The following is a 22,129-nucleotide window of genomic DNA, read 5'->3' on the forward strand; positions in this document are numbered from 1 at the left end:
GCTGTGCAGCAACGCTCCCCATCCAACCTGACAGAGCGTGAGCGGATCTGCAGAGAAGAATGGGAGAAACTCCCCAAATAAAAGTGTGCCAAGCTTGTAGCATCATACCCAAGAAGACTCTAAGCTGTAATCGCTGCCAAAGGTGCTTCAACAAAGTACGTGATCTGTTTGTTTTGGTTTTTTTGCAAAGAAAAACAACTGTTTTTGCTTTGTCATTATGGTGTAGTGTGTAGATTGATGAGGGGGAAAAACTATTTAAATCAATTTTAGAATAAGGCTGTAACGTAACAAAATGTGGAAAAGGTCAAGGGGTCTTAATGCATTCCGAATGCACTGTAAACTGGAACAAATGTGTCCACCCACTCGCACAGATGTTGATGTAAACAGTCATCTCACAGTAGACATGATGATGAGTAATAATTAACTAAATACAAGCACGCACACACACACACTGGAGTCAATGGCCACACAGCACCAGACCTGGGTTCAAATACTATTTGAAATTATTTCAAAAACATTATCTGTGCTTGATTAAGCTTGTCTGGCTTGATAGACCAATATATTAGTTCCAAAACACTCCAAGCAAACACTCAAGATATTTGAAAGATTTCAAATAGTATTTTTCAGTTCTGCACAGCACATCCACCATCAGGATTCACCACTACTCACAAACATGTCTGTAAACAGAAAGGGAGTCATGATGGATACTGCCATAAATGCATGGAAAGAGCAACTGGGACAAATACGCTTGTTTGCACATACACACACAAACAGATATACAGACGCATTCACACACCCCCACAAATGGACATACCAGTACAAATACACAAATCTCATACGCACGCACGCACACACACACACACACACGGTCATGTGAGTGCATGGAGGCGAGGGGAGAGAGGTTTGGCTGACAGTAATGTAGTGCTCAGGGTGCAGATGAGATGAGTCAGACAGTAATTTAGTGTTCAGAAGAGTCGAAGCTGGGAAGCGAGGGGTGAATAGGACTTGAGGTAAGCCACAATGCTACAGCCTTTTGTTGGCGCTCCAAGGCTGGGGGAGAGCGACCCACTCAGCCCAAGCAGTAAGATAACATGTCTGACACATCCTGTGTGGAGAGAGGGGGAGGAGTGAGGGGGGGAAAAGGAACAGAAGAGAGGGAGAAGAGGACGAGATATTGGAAAAGAGAAAAGACATGAAAAGAAAGGAAGAGGAGAGGAAGGGGGAGAAGAGGAAAGGATATAAAGATAAAATACCCAAGAATAGAGGGAGAGTATGAAAATGTATGCACTCACTAACTGTAAGTCGCTCTGGATAAGAGCATCTGCTAAATGACTAAAATGTAAAATGTAAAATGTAGAGTAAGGGAGAGGGGAAAAGGCTGAGTAGAACAGAGGAAAGAGAAAAAGGGCCGAAGAAGGAAAGATGAAGAGAAAAGAAAACATTTGATGGAGAAAAAGGGGAATCACCAACCCCAAAATCACATCCACACACAGACAGACTTAACTAACCTCATCCCTACTCCACACCACTCTAAAGACAGGCAACAACTAAAAACAACCCACATTACAGGACGCCTGTGTTGCTCCTCTTCCTCCCCAAAGAGAAACGAGCCTCCATTTTACACGGAGGAAGCGTCATTGAGAACGATTAACAGTGATTGATTATACTCATTGTCCTGTGGCCCAGCCAGCCAGGCATGGATAGGAAAGGCAGACATACCAGACAACGCATTAAGACCCTATTCTCCCAACAGCAGTTAGTTTACTGTCTGCAGGCAGCAATGACCTTGTTACATATACTGTTTCACGTCATCCTGCGCTGCCCAGGAGTCATGTTCAGTTGGGCACAATGTAGCAAAACTACTTGGAAAAAATAAATAAAAATGTACAAGTTCAGATAGTAGTATGGTACCTCCCTGTTTCACAATGTTTTCTCTCCTTCAGTGCCTTCTGAACACAACCTAGGTAGGTAGTGTAACTGTATGACGTTGAGGTTACAACCAGGAGTTGTAAACATGCTATAAACATACTGTCAGTGATGTTGAGATGTGTTAAGCTACCAGAGGGGCTCCTGCCTGCTCTACTATGATGTTTCAGTGAAAACAGTTTAGACCTGTTCTAAACGTTGTGCTCCTTGAGGAGGCATGGTGGTTTGTGTATCACAGGGTAAACACTGCCAGTATCTGTCTTTAGTTAGTTGTTTTTTTGGGCTGGGTGATGCCAGCGTGACAGACTTGCCTGTCTTTTTGGTGCTAGGATGTTTGTGTGGAAAATGCTGATGTGTTATGTGACTGGTCTGCGCTGGCTCTGGCTCTGTGTGTTTGTGCTACTGGCTATATAACTGTTAGTGGGTGGCTATATCGCTTTGCTGTTCTCACAGATGTACACAGAGAGACACAGGAGAGACCAAGCATCTGTTCCAAGATGATCTGTCCATTGATTTCACTGAAGAGTATATGCATTTGTGAGTACTAATCTTTGTATCCACTGGTCTAGTGTGTGTGTGTGTGTGGTGATAAGAACAATGTGTGAAGGGGAATTCCTGCTATTAGAGAGCTATTGATCAAAGCCACAAGGAAAACAAACTTCCATGAGTATGTCATCATCTGGTTCAACATGAACACATACATCAAAGCCTTATCATCCAAAGTGGCCCTATATAGTGCACTGTTCAAAAGTAGTGCACAGGGTGTCATTTAGGATGCACACACAGTCCCAGCTCCTTACTTGTAACAAAGAACTTTTTGGTGAAGGTGCAGCTGTCGAATGCAGCAATCTTCTCCTGCAGGGCGACAACTAGAATCCTACAAAACTCAGGAAAATTACAAATAGGATGTGATTTTCATATAACATAATACTGCAATATATTTATATGAATGCACTGATGATATGAATGCAAAAAGTGATTATGCTGTACGTACTCCTTGTTGCAGTGCAGGTCGTAGATGGGAGTCTTGAATTGGATGGACTTGACCATCTCCCCTGTCCTCAGAGAGTACAGGTCTACACAGCAGTATGGGGGGCTGGTCCTAGGCACAGAAACACAACAAACATCCTTTATTTGAAACATTCAGTACAAAACAGACAGATATTTTCAAGGTCATACAGATGCTTGGACTTTGAATCATCACGAGTAATTAGTCAAATATTTCAATCATCACACATGGACCAACACACACACACCAGGGTAATCAGAGTGTTTTCAAATCAAATCAAATTTTATTTGTCACATACACGTGTTTAGCAGATGTTATTGCGGGTGTAGCGATAGTAATATCTAACAATTTCACAACATACACCCAATCCACACAAATCTAAGTAAGGAATGGAATTAAGAATATATACATATATGGACGAGCAATGACAGAGCGGCATGGACTAAGATACAGTAGAATATTATAGAATACAGTATATACATATGAGATGAGTAATGCAAGATATGTAAACATTATTGAAGTGACTAGTGTTCCATTTCTTAAAGTGGCCAGTGATTTCAATAGGCAGCAGCAGCCTCTAATGTGCTAGTGATGGCTATTTAACAGTCTGATGGCCTTGAGATAGAAGCTGTTTTTCAGTCTCTCGGTCATAGCTTTGATGCACCTGTACTGACCTCGCCTTCTGGATGATAGCGGGGTGAACAGGCAGTGGCTCGGGTGGTTGATGTCCTTGATTATCTTTTTGGCCTTCCTGTGACATCGGGTGCTGTAGGTGTCCTGGAGGGCAGGCAGTGTGCCCCCGGTAATGCATTCGGCAACCGCACCACCCTCTGGAGAGCCCTGCGGTTGCGGGCGGTGCAGTTGCCGTACCAGGCGGTGATACAGCCCGACAGGATGCTCTCAATTGTGCATCTGTAAAAGTTTGTGAGGGTTTTAGGTGCCAAGCCACATTTCTTCAGCCTCCTGAGATTGAAGAGGCTCTGTTGCGCCTTCTTCACCACACTGTCTGCTTGGGTGGACCATTTCAGTTTGTCAGTGATGTGTACGCCAAGGAACTTGAAGCTTTCCACCTTCTCCACTGAGGTCCCGTCGATGTGGATAGGGGGGTGCACCCTCTGCTGTAGGCGGTCTCCCTGTAGGCGGTCTCGTCATTGCTGGTAATCAAGCCTACTACTGTTGTGTCATCTGCAAACGTGATGATTGAGTTGGAGGCGTGCTTGGCCACACAGTCATGGGTGAACAGGGTGTTCAGGAAGGGGCTGAGCACGCACCCTTGTGTGGCCCCAGTGTTGAGGATCAGCGAAGTGGAGATGTTGTTTCCTACCTTCACCACCTGGGGGCGGCCCGTCAGGAAGTCTAGGACCCAGTTGCACAGAGCGGGGTTCAGACCCAGGGCCTCAAGCTTAATGATGCGAGACCGAGGAGCTGTAAGTGAAGATCAAACGCTAGTGAGAGCCCAGGCCACTGGCGGCCAGTGAAGGGAGGCGGCGATGGGGTTATAGGGGAAATGGTTTGTCATGTAACACACATTTACTGGAAGCCTTCTATCATCACAAGAGGAGGAGGAGGGAGGCCAACACCAGCCAGTGGACGCTGGCATTGGAACATAGACATAAATCCTCATCAACTGTTCTCTCTCCCTCTATCGGTTTGTCCCGCTCCCTTCTCTTGATCTCTCCCCCATTCCTCTCTCCCTCTCCCCACTGGCAGAGACCATGGTGCCACATTCGTGAGTTGGTTTTGTTTATAGGGCCATTGGGGTCGTTCGATTTCAGCAGGCTATTTACTCTGTTGTATATATATTTTTTAATCCTCCTCCGATAACAACAAGTCTAAAGTATTTACGATACAATTTTCACTGTCACTGTGTACAATTTCAGAGGAGATTAATCTACCTACACCATGAATCTAAGAGAGCTTATTTTTGTGTCAGCCTACGAACACAAAAAAATTATGAATATGAAAGTCCGATCCCAATCCTGTAGCACTACTTCTACTCCACTGACCATCACTGGGCTCCACGCATCAATAAGGTTGTAATGTCCATCTGCGTTCCCAATCACTGAAACCAACTGACAGCCCGACCGACCAACAGGCAGCTACTTTCTCTTCTTTATGGTGGAAAATATCTGCTCCTTCCATTCAGGCCTCTCTCTGACAGACTTAAACAGTGGATGAAATACTGTGGCCGAACCGTTGAGAAAATTACCCCGTTTCAAAATATGCACACATCAGGCCATCTCAAAGCAGCCAAGATATCTTAAACTGGCCGCAAAGCGCCGGGAACATGGAAACACTTAAGGGAGAGTTGAATGGTAAAAAGCTGCAGGTACTCTCCTCCATGTGCTACTCGATAGCCCTGAGTCGCAGCCATGGAGAACCGAAGGGGGTTTAATTTGTCATAATTCTTCCAATGAGGGAATCTTAGAATGGAGCCGATGATAGAGAAGCCAGTCTGCCTGCACCGCTTTCTTGTTCGCTCTCTCGCTTCTCCATCTTGTTCCCTCTCTTTCTCATTCACTCCATCTCTCGCTCTCTTGTTCTCTCTCTCGCTTCTCCATCTTGTTCCCTCTCTTTCTCATTCACTCCATCTCTCGCTCTCTTGTTCTCTCTCTCGCTTCTCCATCTTGTTCCCTCCCTTTCTCATTCACTCCGTCTCTCGCTCTCTTGTTCTCTCTCCCGCTCTCCCTTTTTCTCTCCTCTCTCAAGGTTTTCCTCTCTCAAGCTCTCTCTTCCTCTCTCTTGGTCAGTAGACATGGCCCTTGTTTAACTGCTGTTGGTTCGTGTTAGCTGTGTGTAGACTGGCTATATTGAGTCTTGTCGCTACAGCAAATGCCAAACAGTGATCTGATTTATCTCTAGAGAAACTGTGCGATGTGCGCATTGAGCTCACAGGTAAAAAAAACGAACGAAATGTAATTTAAATAATTGAACCGACGTCAGTCAATTAGTTGTTTAAAAAACGAAATGTCTAGAAGAAATCTGTGACTTTGAAAAAGGGGTCTCAAAAGGAGCATAGGGGGTTTAAAGGATGTGTGCATGTGTGTCGGTCACCAGATCTCAACCCAATTGAACACTTATAGGAGATTCTGGAGCAGCGCCTGAGAGTGTTTTCCCACCACCTTCAACAAAACACCAAATTATTGACGTGAAAGAATGGTGTCGCATCCCTCCAATAGAGTTCCAGACAAAAGCACATTAAAGCTGTTCTGGCGGCTCGTGGCGGCCCAACGCCCTATTAAGACACTATGTTGGCGTTTCCTTTATTTTGGCAGTTACCTGTAGGTCTTGTCCAGAAACAACGCCTAGTCCCTATTCCATAGTGACTTCATGAGCTTCTAACACACTCTACTGCCCAGTCTCAAAATATTTAATAACATCATCAATAAGATTTCAATAGACTATGTGAATCACGCCTAGAGTAACCTCTAGGGAAAAAAGCATCTGTGTCTCAAATGACACCCTATTCCCCATATAGTGCACTACTACCGCTGTCCACTCCCTAAAATGACGTTCACCCTTTGATCAAGGGGATTAGTGTGTGCGTGTAAGCAGCACCACTCCACAGAGCCGGGGCATACGCTGCAGACACGAACACAGCTCCAAACACCCACTGACACAGCCAGCGGCAACACCCAACACACACACTCTGAGTTTCCTTGAGGAAACTTTCCCAAGCCAGTGGCTGGACAATCAGCAGCAGCTCTGGCGCCACGGGAGCCCTCAGTTCTCTCAGCCCAGCCACAGACATAAAACATTGTGTCCGTGTGTGTGTGTACATACACGCGTGTGTATGCATGCATGCATGCCTGACACTGCATGTTTGTGTGCGCACGCACGTCTGTCTGTGAGCGTCTGGTGTGTGTGCCAGCGGGAGTGTCTGATGTTCTGTTTGCATGTCAAAGTGTGTGCATTCCCCTCTCATTTCCTGTAAGAGGCAATGGGGAAGACAAAGGAGGGGACACAGAGTTTTGGGTACCCTCCATTCAGTTGTCCATAGCAGCCGGACCTAATACTGATCTGCTGCAGACTTTACACTAGGAGATCAAGGCATATTATGATACTTTCTGGCATAGTAAGGATAGCATTACCAATCTGAGTACAGGCATTGAGATTAATAGAAAGATAACTTCTCCTAACTTGTTTTCTGGCAGCTCCTCCATCGATTTCAGCATTATCACGGGGTCAGATCAATCTAATCCAAATGCTTTTTACGAAATAACAGGCGCCCGAATTGATTCACTCATGGGGACAATGATGATGGCACGCCCGTCCCTCTATTACAGAATGAAAAAGTCCCCCGGTTGAATTGTTTTGGCCTGGGCAGTATTTTAACAAATGGCAGCGTTCTAATGGAGCCAGGGCAGGGTAAACTGTAATGTGATTTCCTGGTGCTGGGGCCACGGAGGCGTGGGTTGAAAGCCAGGCTAAATCATCATTATCATTGATCAGGGCTAGATGTCAGTCCAGTAACATGTTAAGGTGACACTGAGCGCCATCCTCTGCCTCAGTAATAGGACTGTTATTATGGTCTATGAGATCAACGTGTCTATTTACTGGGATTGGCCTTTTGGGTCTGAATTGATGCAAAGAGAGAGGGAAGGAGATTGAAGCAGTTGGGTGGGGGAGAGAAAGAGAGAGAAAGATGAGAATGTAAAATCATAAAAAGGTTGAGATTGTGTCTTTAAGCACTTGCATACACACAATCACACACATACTGAACCAGTCAAAAGTTTGGACACACCTACTCACTCAAGGGTTTTTCTTAATTTTTTACTATTTTCTACATTGTAGAATAATAGTGAAGACATCAAAACTATGAAATTACACATATGGAATCATGTAGTAACCAAAATAGTGTTAAACAAATCAAATAAAAATATATTTTATATTTGAGATTCTTCAAAGTAGCCACCCTTTGCCTTGATGACAGCTTTGCACAGTCTTGGCATTCTCTCAACCAGCTTCACCTAGAACGCTTGAAGGAGTTTCCACATACGCTGAGCACTTGTTGGCTGCTTTTCCTTCACTCAGCGGTCCAACTCATCCAAGCCATCTCAATTAGGTTCAGGTCGGGTGATTGTGGAGGCCAGGTTATCTGATGCAGTACTCCATCACTCTCCTTCTTGGTCAAATAGCCCTTACACAGCCTAGAGGTGTGTTGGGTCATTGTACTGTTGAAAAACAAACGATAGTCCCACTAAGCGCAAACCAGATGGGATGGTGTATCGCTGCAGAATGCTGTGGTAGCCATGCTGGTTAAGTGTCCCTTGAATTCTAAATAAATCACTGACAGTGTGACCAGCAAAGCACCCCCACACCATAACACCTCCTCCTCCATGCTTCACGGTGAGAACCACACATGCGGAGATCATCCGTTCACCTATTCTGCGTCTCACAAAGACAAGGCGGTTGGAATCAGACCAAAGGACAGATTTCCACCGGTCTAATGTCCATTGCTCGTGTTTCTTGGCCCAAGCAAGTCTCTTCTTCTTATTGGTGTCCTTTAGTAGTGGTTTCTTTGCAGCAATTCGACTATGAAGGCCTGATTCACTCAGTCTCCTCTGAACAGTTGATGTTGAGATGTGTCTGTTACTTAAACTCTGTGAAGCATTTATTTAGGTTGCAATTTCTGAGGCTGGTAACTAATGAACTTATCCTCTGCAGCAGAGGTAACTCTGGGTCTTCCATTCCTGTGGAGGTCCTCATGAGAGCCGGTTTCATCATAGCGCTTGATGGTTTTTGCGACTGCACTTGAAGAAACGTCAAAGTTCTTGAAATGTTCCGGATTGACTGACCTTCATGTCTTAAAGTAATGATGGACTGTCATTTCTCTTTGCTTTTTTGAGCTGTTCTTGCCATAATATGGACTTAGCCCTATTTGGTAAAAGACCATCTTCTGTATACCCTCCCTACCTTGTCACAACACAACCGATTGGCTCAAATGCATTAAGAAGGAAAGAAATTCCACAAATTACCTTTTAACAAGGCACACCTGTTAATTGAAATGCATTCCAGGTGACTACCTCATGAAGCTGGTTGAGAGAATGCCAAGAGTGTGCAAAGCTGTCATCAAGGGAAAGGGTGACTACTTTGAAGAATCTGAAATATATTTTGATTTAACACTTTTTTGGTTACTACATGATTCCATATGTGTTATTTCATAGTTTTGATGTCTTCACTATTATTCTACATCTAGAAAATAGTAAAAATTAAGAAAAACCCTGGAATGAGTAGGCGTGTCCAAACTTTTGACTGGTACTGTACATACACATGGAAATAGAGGAACACACACACACCCACTGCTGAGGCAATGGCCATGACCTCTGGAGGAGAGTCTAAGCCTTCTGGAGTCGAAACGGTTGGTCTTGGCCCACGTCGACTTCACAACGCTTCTAACATGAACGGTTTCCCCTCATAACAGTAATCCTAAATGACTTAGCTAATTACTGGGTAGTAGGCTGTAAAGCAGCCAGATAGATGGATGTAGCAGGTGTGGCTCTCCACCTCCCCCTCAAACGGCCACTGGGCCAGCCAGTAAAACAGACGAGTGCGTCCCAAATGGCACCCTATTCCCTATATAGTACACTAATCTTGACCAGAGCCCTATGGGCCCTGGTCAAAAGTAGTGCACTACCTAGGGAATAGGGTGCTATGTGGGATGCACTCTATGTTTCTGAGACTCTTGACTTTCCAGCACAGCTCCGTTTTGCCTGGCCTGCTATAGACTAGCTACTGTACCATTTTGGAAAAAGTATTCACAACAAAACGGTTATGTGACTTTTACAACCAGGGCAGAGTCTCAATTTTAGCAACACGTCAGTTTACAATGGTTATTATGTACATTAGGTCAGACGCATGCCAATTAAATCACTAGAGAGGGGTTTTTCTGTATGAAAGACGTCTTTAACATCTGTTATTTCTGCTCCAACATGATGGCGCTGTGAGCTGGGCTTGCGCTTCTTCTCCGGGAGGGAACGTCTGTCTTCTGGTCGACGGAACCGGGAAGGTTATTAATTCATACGTTTTTATGAACCAGAGCGGAACCGATGGATAAAAAACTGCACACTTCATGTGGCGGGCTGTAGTGGGCTAGAGAGCAGGGGAACTGGGGAAGCCTTATAGGGGAATTAAAAAGCAAGCAAATAAATTAATTTACAAGGAGGGGGACGTCACCACGTTTCCGACTGCAGCTCTGAGCTGAGCCCTTTACGAGCTCCCTGAATACGAACAGACAATTACACGCTGTGGAAACGCAAAACAAATACAGCCTGGGCCTGGTCCCTGGAGTCTCAGCTGGCAGGGCTGAGAGGCTGAGGGGACAGGGACAGAGCGCCCAGAGACTAGGGATGCCACCCGGGCCACAGACCGCCTAGATATCAACCAATGGCTTTCAGAGCAATAAACTATAGGCCTACGGTACATATTAAACAAGTGACCAAGAACAGAGACTATTTCTTTCATATCTATATCCTGCATCTGGGAAATTGTTGGATGTGCATACACTACTGGTGAACCATATAGGTAAAAATCCCTGGAGTTGAAGGGGTTAAATGCTGACCAAACTGACACCTGTCAGTGACATTATTTTTGGGGGAAAGAAAAAAACATACAAAGAAGAGGCATCAATGTTTTTTTGTGTTTTACTTTCCTTAACAGAAGAGCCTTGCTATTGGAATTGATCTCACATAGTGGTGTTTTGAGAAACATGTTACAAATAAAGCCTGGACAAATTGGTCAAACTAATCTTTGGACTGAGATCAGACTGGTGAGACTGAGTCATAGATTTATAACAGTTATTTCTACACACACGCACATTAAAAGAATTACTCTATTTTCATAGACATCAAGTGAGGTGGGTGGTACTGGAAGAAAAGAGATGCAAATTGTCACAATATTCACAAAGTTTCCTTCTCTCTCTGACCACCCCTCCCTCTCCTTCTCCCTCTCTCCCCAACCCACTCTCCTTCTTTCTCACTCCCCCTCTCCCCTGTCGAACCCAACGCTCAACACACAACAAACGCTGGCCACATCAGAGGCAGCTCGGGGGGGCGGGGAGGGGGTCTGTGATTCCGGCACGCCGCGGGCATTAGCGGGAAAGTAATTAGGGTAAAAAGTTCAACCACAGCTCCATGTCTGCAGCACTGCCAGAAATACATTTCCTCCTCATTCAGTACCGTACACCACCAACAAGCATATTGGAAACACATTGCCCCGCCAGTGTGTGTGTGTGTGTGTGTGTGAGTGTGCGCTTGCAAAAATCCCTTGGTCAACCACTAGAGTCTATTGATGCACCGGTGCGTCAATCGAAGTAACATAATAAAAAAATCTGCATCGAAATCCATCAGTTTAAGCTAGAGATATCTGTTCTTTTGCATGGGCTGCGTCTCAATCCACCTATGTCGCCCTTTCGCATCTGCGGTGGAAAGTGGCAGAGCTACAGCGCTGTTTGTCAGACCAGGAGACATCCCGAAAATCGGTCTTATCACGAAGACGTCTGTTGCATTCAATTGGTTTGGCCTAAAAAACTAATATGACCACTCTATAGAAAGGGGACTCTCGCGAACAGGATGGTGTTCTCCGTTTTGCTCTACAACCTCCAGAAGTGTCACAGGACTTGTCTAAAGGTCAGTCAATACGGAAAATCTCAAACTTTGAAAGTTTCTTCAAGTGCAGTCGCAAAAACCATCAAGCACTATGATGAAACTGGCTCATGAGGACCGCCACAGGAATGGAAGACCTAGAGTTACCTCTGCTGCAGACGATAAGTTCATTAGAGTTACCAGCCTCAGAAATTGCAGCCCAAATAAATGCTTCACGGAGTTCAAATTGGAGATTTTTGGTTCCAACCGCCGTGTCTTTGTGAGACGCGGTGTGGGTGAATGGATGATCTCCGCATGTGTAGATCCCACCGTAAAGCATGGAGGAGGTGTTATGGTGTGGGGGTGCTTTGCTGGTGACATCGTCTGTGATTTATTTAGAATTCAAGGCACACTTAAGCAGCATTGCTACCACAGCATTCTGCAGTGAAACACCATCCCATCTGGTTTGGGCTTAGTGAGACTATCATTTGTTTTTCAACAGGACAATGACCCAACACACCTCCAGGCTGTGTAAAGGCTATTTTACCAAGAAGGAGAGTGATGGAGTGCTGCATCAGATGACCTGGCCCCCACAATCCCCCGACCTCAAACCAATTGAGATGGTTTGGGTTGAGTTGGACGGCAGAGTGAAGGAAAAGCAGCCAACAAGTGCTCAGCATATGTGGGAACTCCTTCAAGACTGTTGGAAAAGCATTCCAGTGGAAGCTGGTTGAGAGAATGCCAAGAGTGTGCAAAGCTGTCTTCAAGGCAAAGGGTGGCTATTTGAAGAATCTCAAATATACAATATATTTTGATTTGTTTAACACTTTTTTGGTTACTACATGCTTCCATTTGTGTTATTTCATAGTTTTGATGTCTTCACTATTATTCTACAATGTAGAATACAGTAAAAATAAAGAAAAACCCTTGAATGAATAGGTGTGTCCAAACTTTTGACTGGTACTGTACCTAAATGGGTCCTAAAATTCAAAATCATAGCCAAATGATCTCTCTGTACTTTGCTCTGTTAATCTTTCCCTCGATCCTGACTAGTCTCCCAGTCCCTGCCGCTGACAAACATCCCCACAGCATGATGCTGCCGCCACCATGCTTCACCGTAGGGATGGTGCAAGGTTTCCTCCAGATGTGACGCTTGGCATTCAGGGGAAAGAGTTCAATCTTGGTTTCATCAGACTAGAGAATCTTCTTTCTCATGGTCTGAGAGTCCCTTAGGTGCCTTTGGCAAACTCCAAGCGGGCTGTCATGTGCCTTTTACTGAAGAGTGGCTTCCGTCTGTCCACTCTACCATAAAGGCCTGAATTTGGTGGAGTGCTACAGACATGGTTGTCCTTCTTGAAGGTTCTCCTATCTCCACAGAGGAACTCTAGAGCTCTGTCAGAGTGACCATCGGGTTCTTGTTCACCTCCCTGATCAAGGCCCTTTCCCCCCCGATTGCTCAGTTTGGCCGGGCGGCCAGCTCTAGGAAGAGTCTTGGTGGTTCTAAACTTCGTCCATTTAAGAATAATGGAGGCCACTGTGTTCTTGGGGACTTTCAATGCTGCAGAATTTGTTGGTACCCTTCCCCAGATCTGTGCCTCGACACAATCCTGTCTCTGAGCTCAACTGACAATTCCTTCAACCTCATGGCTTGGTTTTTGCTCTGACAGGTGTGTGCCTTTCCAAATCATGTCCAATCAACTGAATTTACCACAGGTGGACTCCAATCAAGTTGTAGAAACATCAAGGATGATCAATGGAAACAGGATGCACCGGAGCTCAATTTCAAGTCTCATAGCAAAGGGTCTGAATACTTATGTAAATAAAGTATTTCTTTTTTTATTTGTAATAAATTAGCAAGATTTTCTATAAACCTGTTTTCGCTTTGTCATTATGGGGTATTGTGTGTAGATTGCTCTGAAAAAAATATAACTTAATCAATTTTAGAATAAGGCTGTAACTTAACAAAATGTGGAAAAAGTCAAGGGGTCTGAGTACTTTCCGAAGGCACTGTATAGTGTATCTGTGTGGTGTCAGAATAGCTAAAGAACAATAACAAAAGGCAGCCTAATAATAAAGGTTTGGTGCCAAAATGGACAGGAGTTCAACCTCCTCACTGTGACTGACAGCAGTGGAGTGGACATTAATATTTATCATCGAAAACACATGCCTTGTATTTAATGCACTTCTTGTCAGTTCACTATTTGCCAATTTTCTGTCAGAGTTAAGTGGAAACATTTAATACAAAAAACAGGCATCTGGTCAAGTGTGCATTCACTCCTATACTTCAGCTTTGACACCTGCACAGTGGTGTCAAATAGCCTATAGTCAAATGCTCTAAATACAGTAGCATATCATATTAAAGTTCAAACAATGTACTCATAGCAGACTACGTACGAGGAAGATTCAACAATGACAGGTCAGCCAGAAAGAGCATTATGAACAAAAATAAAATACTTTAAAGCCAAGGTAATTCAACCTGTACGCTTTATACCGACCTGCTTTGTTGTCTAATACACCCCGAGGCAACATATTGTGTATCTGTCCAAAATTGTTATGAACACTACCAAGGAGTCCACTTTGTGATAACACATGGAGTTGTGCTTTACTGTCAAGTGTCAGATGAGAATTGAATACTACTAAAAATATATTCCTATAAAATCTCACTGCATTATCAACACAAAAATTAACAATTGCGCTTTGAATAAACCCATGTCGGTTACAATACAGATAAAGATGGGCTACCTGTCCTGCAGCATCTTAAAAAAGAAAATATATGGAAAACTGCTTTAAAACTCTTCAAAAGGCTTCACTTCAAAGGGTCTTCCTATCCTTGGAGACCTCAAGTTATATGAGTGTCCCAGTCTGCACGGAACACACAGAGGACAGACAGAGCCCAGATCTAAGCAGCAGTTAGCTGCACCTGGACTAGACTGTCTCAGAGGAACAGTCGGGAGGGGAAGGAAGAGAGGAATCCATGACACGAGATGGATGAATCCCAAATGGTACCATATTCTCTATGTAGTGCACTACTTTTGACAAGGGCCAACAGGGCTCAGGTCAAAAGTAGTGTACTATGCTGTACAAGTAATAGGGTAACATTTGGGACACACCATGAGAGAGGAGACGGTGTGCTAAATAGCATAGCATCCCCCTGGTCCATTTCTCACTCACATGCACAATAACAGCTTATTGGTGGAGAGAATGTATTGGTAACTAGAGGGTGCCTAGTTCAAATCCCAAGTGAGGTACAGTATACTGATGTTTTCTTTATGAGATGAGATACTTAATCTGGTTTCCATCCATTCCCGGCTTGTCATGTCACACACACCAAAACTAATTGCGGTTGGAAATTACTGGTATGTGATATTGGGAGGAAAAATATGCTACTTCCCTTAATAGAAATAGGGGGCATATTAATACATAGGGACTAAAATTCTAAGTTGCTGAACAACACCTTCTGTATCACAGAACTGAAATTCCCTGATTAGATTTTCACATTAAATTGGTCATTAACGGACTGTAAAATGTACTGCACAAAAGCTGAATGAACTGTGGGCTGAAAAACAATTATGCCTCATTGTGACCGTGTAAAAAAAGGTTTATGTCTACCACTTCCACTGCGTTTAAACTCACTTCCTATTTGAAGGGGAAAACTGGCGAGGCAGAACATATTTTCAGCCGACAGAAAGCAGACGTCGAAGTCAAAATAAACGCTTCAAAATAAAGCCAGAGACTGCCCTCCGTAAGCGCTGAATGAGTGAGTGAGTGTGTCTAAGTCTAAATGTAAGCGTGTGGGCAAAAATGTAAAGGAGTTTTAGATGAGATTACAGGCATTCCCGTTTCCACAGACGGCCATTACAAAAGGTTCTGGAATGATTTCATCAGAACTCTTAAAAAGAAGAACATGACATTCCCACCCACAAATTGAAAACAAACAAAAGTAGGAAATAAATAAAATGTCCCTGTTAGAGCTTTATCTTAATCAATTCTGTGGTTAGCTGGACCACAAAATACAGTACTGCGACTGTACACACACATCATTGCTGTGTCCCCACTGGGGAGGGGTGTGTGCTTGCGTATCATGGTGACTAAGAGAACAGCCCAAAGGCCTCATGGTGATTTCAAAAGCGTCACTTCTCCAAATCTCTATAATCTGGTGTCTCTTTTAATACAAACGCTCTGAGATTTACTGTTTAATACACTTTAGAGAGGGATACCTCGCGTTTACCACTGCTAAACCTGTCATGAAAATAGCTATGAAAAGCACAGCTTAGTACAATAGGCTTTCCCTTAAGTCTCTTTGAAAATGTTTGGTGGAATGAGTGGGGTTTTCCCTGCAATACTGTAATTAATATCAAGGCATTAGGTGACAACATGACTTAGTGGATAAAGCTTTAGGATAAAGACAAATTAGGGACATGACATTATCTCTCTTTTAGGATCAATCTCGCTTTGTTGTTGTCGGATGTCATTTCAAATTACACATATCTTTTATCTTCCTGCGTTAGATTAAAAACTCTGTGCTAAATGTGTCTGTAATTAATATTGAGATATCAAGGTCATGACACTGGCCTTGTTGGTAAGGTGTGAAAAGCCTCAACTTAGAGCCGTGAGTTTTAAAGAACAGGTCCGTGGGAGGTTCACAGGGGCCAGCTGGAGGGCCGTGGCCTGGTGCTGAAACCATCATCTCTTGAAAGGCCCAGCAGTCAAAACGCTGGTAATGCTAAATATTGAATTCAATAAATGTAAAAGTAAGCAAGAAAAACATGCACACTATCCTCCTATACTGGTGCTGACTGTTTCCAGGTCGCTACTGGCTACCGTCTGTGGTAGGTAGCCATGGTGACCATTTTGGTACCCTCGGGGGTGTCTCCATGCGTCTCGGCTGGCTGGAACCCTCAGAAAATACGAATCCATCCGTAATCGCCATGGTGACAGAAGACTTTATTTGTCAAAAATAAATAATAAAATCATACCCACATCCTCTGTGCATCTGGAGATTTGGGGGTGGGCGTACAGGGCTGGAAGATTAGGGGGGGGGGTGTAAATGTCAGGGGCTCTGCTGACAAGAGCGTTCTGCCTGCCCAGAGACTTCATCCTTACACTTCCCAAACTCAGAGGGTACGTCCCAAATGGCACCCTATTCCCTATATAGTGCTACACTTTTAACCAGAGCCCTACGGGCCCTGGTCAATAGTGCCATTTGGGACACAGTAAGTGATAACAAAAGCAGGCTTCTTCTTCACTGTTGAACTTTTACCCTGGGAGTGTGTGTATGCTCCCACTCCGAAAAACACCCACAAACAGTTAAGATGCCTCCGCCCTCCACCCCCTGCAATTTGCATTCATTGACAAAGAGCAGTCTTAAATGTTCTGAATGTTAATACCAGCAGACCTAATTAAAATGAAATAAAATAACAACGACCAGCAGCAGCAGGAAACACCAATCCTTTCTAGATACTATGTGAGGAGAGGAGGAGAGGAGGCAGACCAGAGTCCAGCGGCTGCTACAGGATGGCACACAGGAATTCTTTACTAATTCCCCCACCAACCCCACTGGCGCAGAGCGTGAAGGGACACATATGTAATTTGCTGTCAGAAAAATCACTAGATCCATACATTGTTTTGGCTTAACGCATAATCCTTTCCATTGATAAAATGATGTTGAGTGCGCCTGGCTAGAAGCCCACAGATACAAGGACAGGCACACATGTTTTTTCCCCTTTCTGCTTTTCCTTTAATTTGCAAATCTAATCCTAGAGCTGACTGAACCAACTTCTAAACCAGCGCTGCTCTCGTGGCCAACACTCTAATCTGTTTTCCATTTAAGTGTCAAGCCGGCATCCTTTTTGCTGGTTGACAAAAGCTGTTATTTTAAAATGATTATATGCTAAAAATTGTGTGAGGACCTTAGTAAGTTTACGAATGTCCCAAATGGAAAAACTGTGCTGCGGCCATAGGGGAGTTTCTCTCTTTTAATGTAGTGTTATTTACCAAACACTTCTGTCGGTTGGGAGTCAGGAAGGCCCCAGCCTGGCTGTGCCATTCAGCCAGAGGTCAGGGTTTGGCATTTTAAGCACCAAGCATGTTTTCAGCATTAGTGCTGAGCGTCAGTCACCAGGCCAAGCAGCCAAACCCTCCCAGTCTGTATCTCTCCGTGTCAGCCAGGACACAGCCAGAGCAGTGGTAAAGAAGTGTTTGGTAAATAACACTACATTAAAAGAGAGAAACTCCCCTATGGCCGCAGCACAGTTTTTCCATTTGGGACATTCGTAAACTTACTAAGGTCCTCACACAATTTTTAGCATATAATCACTCCTGAGTGGCGCAGTGGTCTAAGGCACTGCATCGCAGTGCTAACTGTGCCACTAGAGATCCTGGTTCGAATCCAGGCTCTGTCGCAGCCGGCCGCGACCGGGAGACTCATGGGCGGCGCACAATTGGCCCAGCGTCGTCCAGGGTAGGGGAGGGAATGGCCGGCAGGGATGTAGCTCAGTTGATAGAGCATGGCGTTTGCAACGCCAGGGTTGTGGGTTCGATTCCCACGGGGGGGCCAGTATAAAAAAATATGTATTCACTAACTGTAAGTCGCTCTGGATAAGAGCGTCTGCTAAATGACTAAAATGTAAATGTAAATGTAAAGGCAGTACAGAGGCAGAGGAGGGGCCAGGCAGAGCCAGAATCGGTGGCAGAGGGAGAGGCAGAGGCAGTAGAGGAGGAGGCAGCGTTCCTTTGAAAACATGGGTAAGTTGGTCTCCATCAAAGCCCAGCCGAAGACAGACTTCCTTATTTCATTTCCAGGGAAGGAAAAATCGAGTTAAATGTTTTCGCTGTTCTGGAAGAGGAGCAGTTACAAGGGGAGGGGAAAGAGGGAGGTCATGGCAGCGTATGGAGAGAAGAGAACAGACGCCTGGGGTTCTCGCTCCTCACCAGGGGGGCTTTGATGGCTCTTATTACGTACGCCAAATTATAGGCTTTCAAATGTACTTAAGATTTGTACCTCGTAACGTCTGAATGTCACGCAGTACAACCAAGGGCCCTAGCCTAGCTTTCACTTCCTTTCCATACATTTTAAAAATGGGGAAATGTCATAAAGATTGACTCTGGCGACAGAGACAGGACATTCCATTAGCACATGGAAGTTTCACGTGTCATGTCTTCTCCTCTCCGCTCTTCTCTTCTCCTCCCTACTCCTCTCCTCCCCGCTCCTTCCCTGCCTCGCCATGCAGCCAGATTGGCTTGTGTCAGCTCTTGCAGACCTGATTATTTCTAGTAAAAGATCAAAACAACTATTTGACTTGTTGCTCCCTTGATAATCTGGCATGTGATGTGATTAGAAGGAAGGAAGGATGTTAAGGCGTTGTATGAAATGACAGTCTACATAGTGCACTACTAAATAGGGTGTCATTGCAGACGTAGTCCGAGTACGCAAGTCACGTTGACATGTTGTGCAATCTGGTGCCACTGTGGGTCTGTCTGAGTGACCAATCAGTGAGAGGGAGGCCAGAGAAATAGAACGACTAGACCAGACATGAGTCTATCATCATACATATACTAACTTCTGAGACGCTTGAAAACGGGGGCGCCCAATAAAATAAAACTATGCCTGGTCGCCAACTGACGCACATCACTCCTACCAGTGGTCATGGTTACCAGCAGCCATGGTTAGCACATGTGGAAACTGGATTACAAGTGTGTGTGGCGTAGTTAAACTTTGACCCATCCAGAGAAAGGCTATTTATTTGGCTTTTGAGCTAATGGACTGTAACTCTATTTAATGATGTCATCAGGAACATCAACTCTTTCAATATGGGAAAGCCCTGGGCTTGTACATAGTATTACATATAGAATCACATTATCAGATCTCTATGGGCTTGTACTGTAAACAGCACAGTTTGTGGATTCAGTCAGACACCACCCTACAAAGTGTATCTCCCAGCGACATCATGAGGGATGTGTACTGTACTCACCCCGAGGAGCCGGTGCTCTTGCACACCCCTAGGAGAGGCCTTTTGTCTGCAAAACCATCAATCATCAGCGGACCTAGAAGAAGAAGAAGAAGAAGAAGAAGAAGAAGAAGAAGAAGAAGAAGAAGAAGAAGAAGAAGAAGAAGAAGAAGAAGAAGAAGAAGAAGAAGAAGAAGAAGAAGAAGAAGAAGAAGAAGAAGAAGAAGAAGAAGAAGAAGAAGAAGAAGAAGAAGAAGAAGAAGAAGAAGAAGAAGAAGAAGAAGAAGAAGAAGAAGAAGAAGAAGAAGAAGAAGAAGAAGAAGAAGAAGAAGAAGAAGAAGAAGAAGAAGAAGAAGAAGAAGAAGAAGAAGAAGAAGAAGAAGAAGAAGAAGAAGAAGAAGAAGAAGAAGAAGAAGAAGAAGAAGAAGAAGAAGAAGAAGAAGAAGAAGAAGAAGAAGAAGAAGAAGAAGAAGAAGAAGAAGAAGAAGAAGAAGAAGAAGAAGAAGAAGAAGAAGAAGAAGAAGAAGAAGAAGAAGAAGAAGAAGAAGAAGAAGAAGAAGAAGAAGAAGAAGAAGAAGAAGAAGAAGAAGAAGAAGAAGAAGAAGAAGAAGAAGAAGAAGAAGAAAAAGAAGAAGAAGAAAAAGAAGAAGAAGAAAAAGAAAAAGAAGAAAAAGAAAAAGAAGAAAAAGAAAAAGAAAAATGAGGGACTGACAGAGAGCAGTGATCATTCATCATTAGGGGGCCCTATGCATGTGAGACAGGCCTGTTGTGTAGTGTGCCCGGCCCAGCCTACCAGAGCCACCCACTCCATTTAACTAGCGCTACTGTAGCAGGATGCGTGTTGATTACATTACTACAGCAGCTCTGTAATCAAATGATACCCCCTAAAACATTCTGAAGAGGAAATGGAGACAAAATATAAAATAGAACAAGAAAAGAAAGAGAAGTTGGACCCTGTCATTCCTGTCATCTTGGAGAGGACTCATCCCCGCCAACCACACAATAATACCCAGGTTCACATGAAGACTTATGGGGATCAAATAGATGAACATACCAGCATGCTAGACATTAAGAAGAAAGGAGAGGAGGGAGACAGAGGAACAGAAACAGCACAACATGCTGAACTCAAACCATCTTTCCTCTCGGTATGGAGGAGAGGAACGAGCGAGCGTGAGATAGAGAAAGATTGATAGAGAACCCCTTCAAAGCTGAGTAGGGTTATTTTGTCTGCCTCTGTGTTTAATTATTTGGGTTTGGGGTGAAATTACAGTATGGTAAAAGCCTAGTGGGCATATTTAGTTTCCGTCCCAAATGGCACTATTTACAGCACTAATTTTGACCAGGTCCCATAGGGCTCTGAGTAGTGCACTATGTAGGGAATATGGTGCCATTTGGGACACACATTTGAAGGAGGAGGATAAAACATGTTGTATTAAGTCTACAGATCCCATATTTCCCCTAATTGTCCCATTCTTAAAGATGGCGAGGGAGGGAGGGGAGGGAGGGATATGGTGTGTGTGCGTGCATGTAGTGGGGGTCCAGATTGAAGAAGCTGTTTGGCCTGTGGAGGGGAGTAATTTAGCCCTGACAGTAATCAGTGTGAGTTCCTGTGGTGTGACCGTGGCGTGTGGGAGAGCCAATGTGCCGTTCTCAAACCCCTAACACAGCCTTTCTTCTGCACTCATATTTCTGTCATCAAACATCACAACGGGTCACCATATTGAGCTGTAGGCAAATATGATTTCCCCAAAAGACCAAAGCGTTTCATTTGAACAATGCATTTAGGAAAATAAACAGTTTCTGTAAATACAGTCAGGGGGGAAAAAAATATCTAAGATTTCATGACTAGTGTTGACTATCCTTTGATTATGAGTGGACTGTAATTTCAGAAATATAATATGTTTGAGTGTTGACTGTGTGTGCATCTATTTTTATCCATTCGACATTCGTATGTTTGAGTGTTGAGTGTGTGTTTATCTCATTTATAGAGGAAGGCAAGTCTGTATTGAAGCCAACATGTTTGCTGTTATAAATTACATAATTTCCAGAGCCATTTCAGTAATTAGGGCCTTCACATGGAGGCTGGGCCTCTGGGTCATCTGAGTTCAGGTCCAGCACTTTGGACCAAAATACACACAATACTATTACTGACATCCATTCTACTGTTCAAGAGATCAACAGAGGTCTCATACATATTAGGATCACTTGTCATCAATGCTGATCTATTGTATTCTCAATCACTTTGGTAGGCGTATGTATGGCCTATACCGAGAGGACGGAAGAAAAGAGCGAGGTTACAAACTCTGGGATGCTGGACAGATAAACGGATCGCTCTCTTCGGAAAACCGCCACTTCCTCCTCTATTCCAGGAAAGGGCCTTTTGACATATTTGAACCGACACCTATTTTCAGGACTTTCCAAACCCGCCCACCCAGGATCCCGACTGAAACAATTGGTCTTTTAACAGCTCGCCACAGAGCAACACTGTTTGCTCCGGCTGGGTCTAACAGATTGCAATCAGTGTCTCTCTCGCTCTCTCTCCCCACTGCTACTCTGCTACTCTGGTAGTACAATTCATTTTTATTTGAACAGTCAGAGAATCGTTCCCCTCATGTGTTGGGTATCTGCTGCTTCTTATTACTGTCGTGGCCTTCATCCCCGTCCAG

At 44.2% G+C, this 22,129-nt stretch overlaps 1 protein-coding gene across 6 annotated transcripts in view; it reads right to left on the reverse strand.

Moving 5' to 3' along the window:
• The window catches only part of LOC121566650 (BCAS3 microtubule associated cell migration factor-like), a 268,998-nt gene that overhangs the window by 233,571 nt on the left and 13,298 nt on the right, over positions 1-22,129 (reverse strand). For all 6 annotated transcript variants that reach the window (XM_045213788.1, XM_045213787.1, XM_045213789.1 and 3 more), the window contains exons 7-9: positions 19,488-19,560; positions 2,921-3,028; positions 2,727-2,803 (exon numbers count right to left, since the gene is read on the reverse strand). In XM_045213788.1, the coding sequence (XP_045069723.1) occupies positions 2,727-2,803; positions 2,921-3,028; positions 19,488-19,560 (258 nt within the window). The remainder of the gene's footprint in view (positions 1-2,726; positions 2,804-2,920; positions 3,029-19,487; positions 19,561-22,129) is intronic.

Source organism: Coregonus clupeaformis, chromosome 5 (assembly GCF_020615455.1).
Source record: "Coregonus clupeaformis isolate EN_2021a chromosome 5, ASM2061545v1, whole genome shotgun sequence".
NCBI classification, from domain to species: domain Eukaryota; kingdom Metazoa; phylum Chordata; class Actinopteri; order Salmoniformes; family Salmonidae; genus Coregonus; species Coregonus clupeaformis.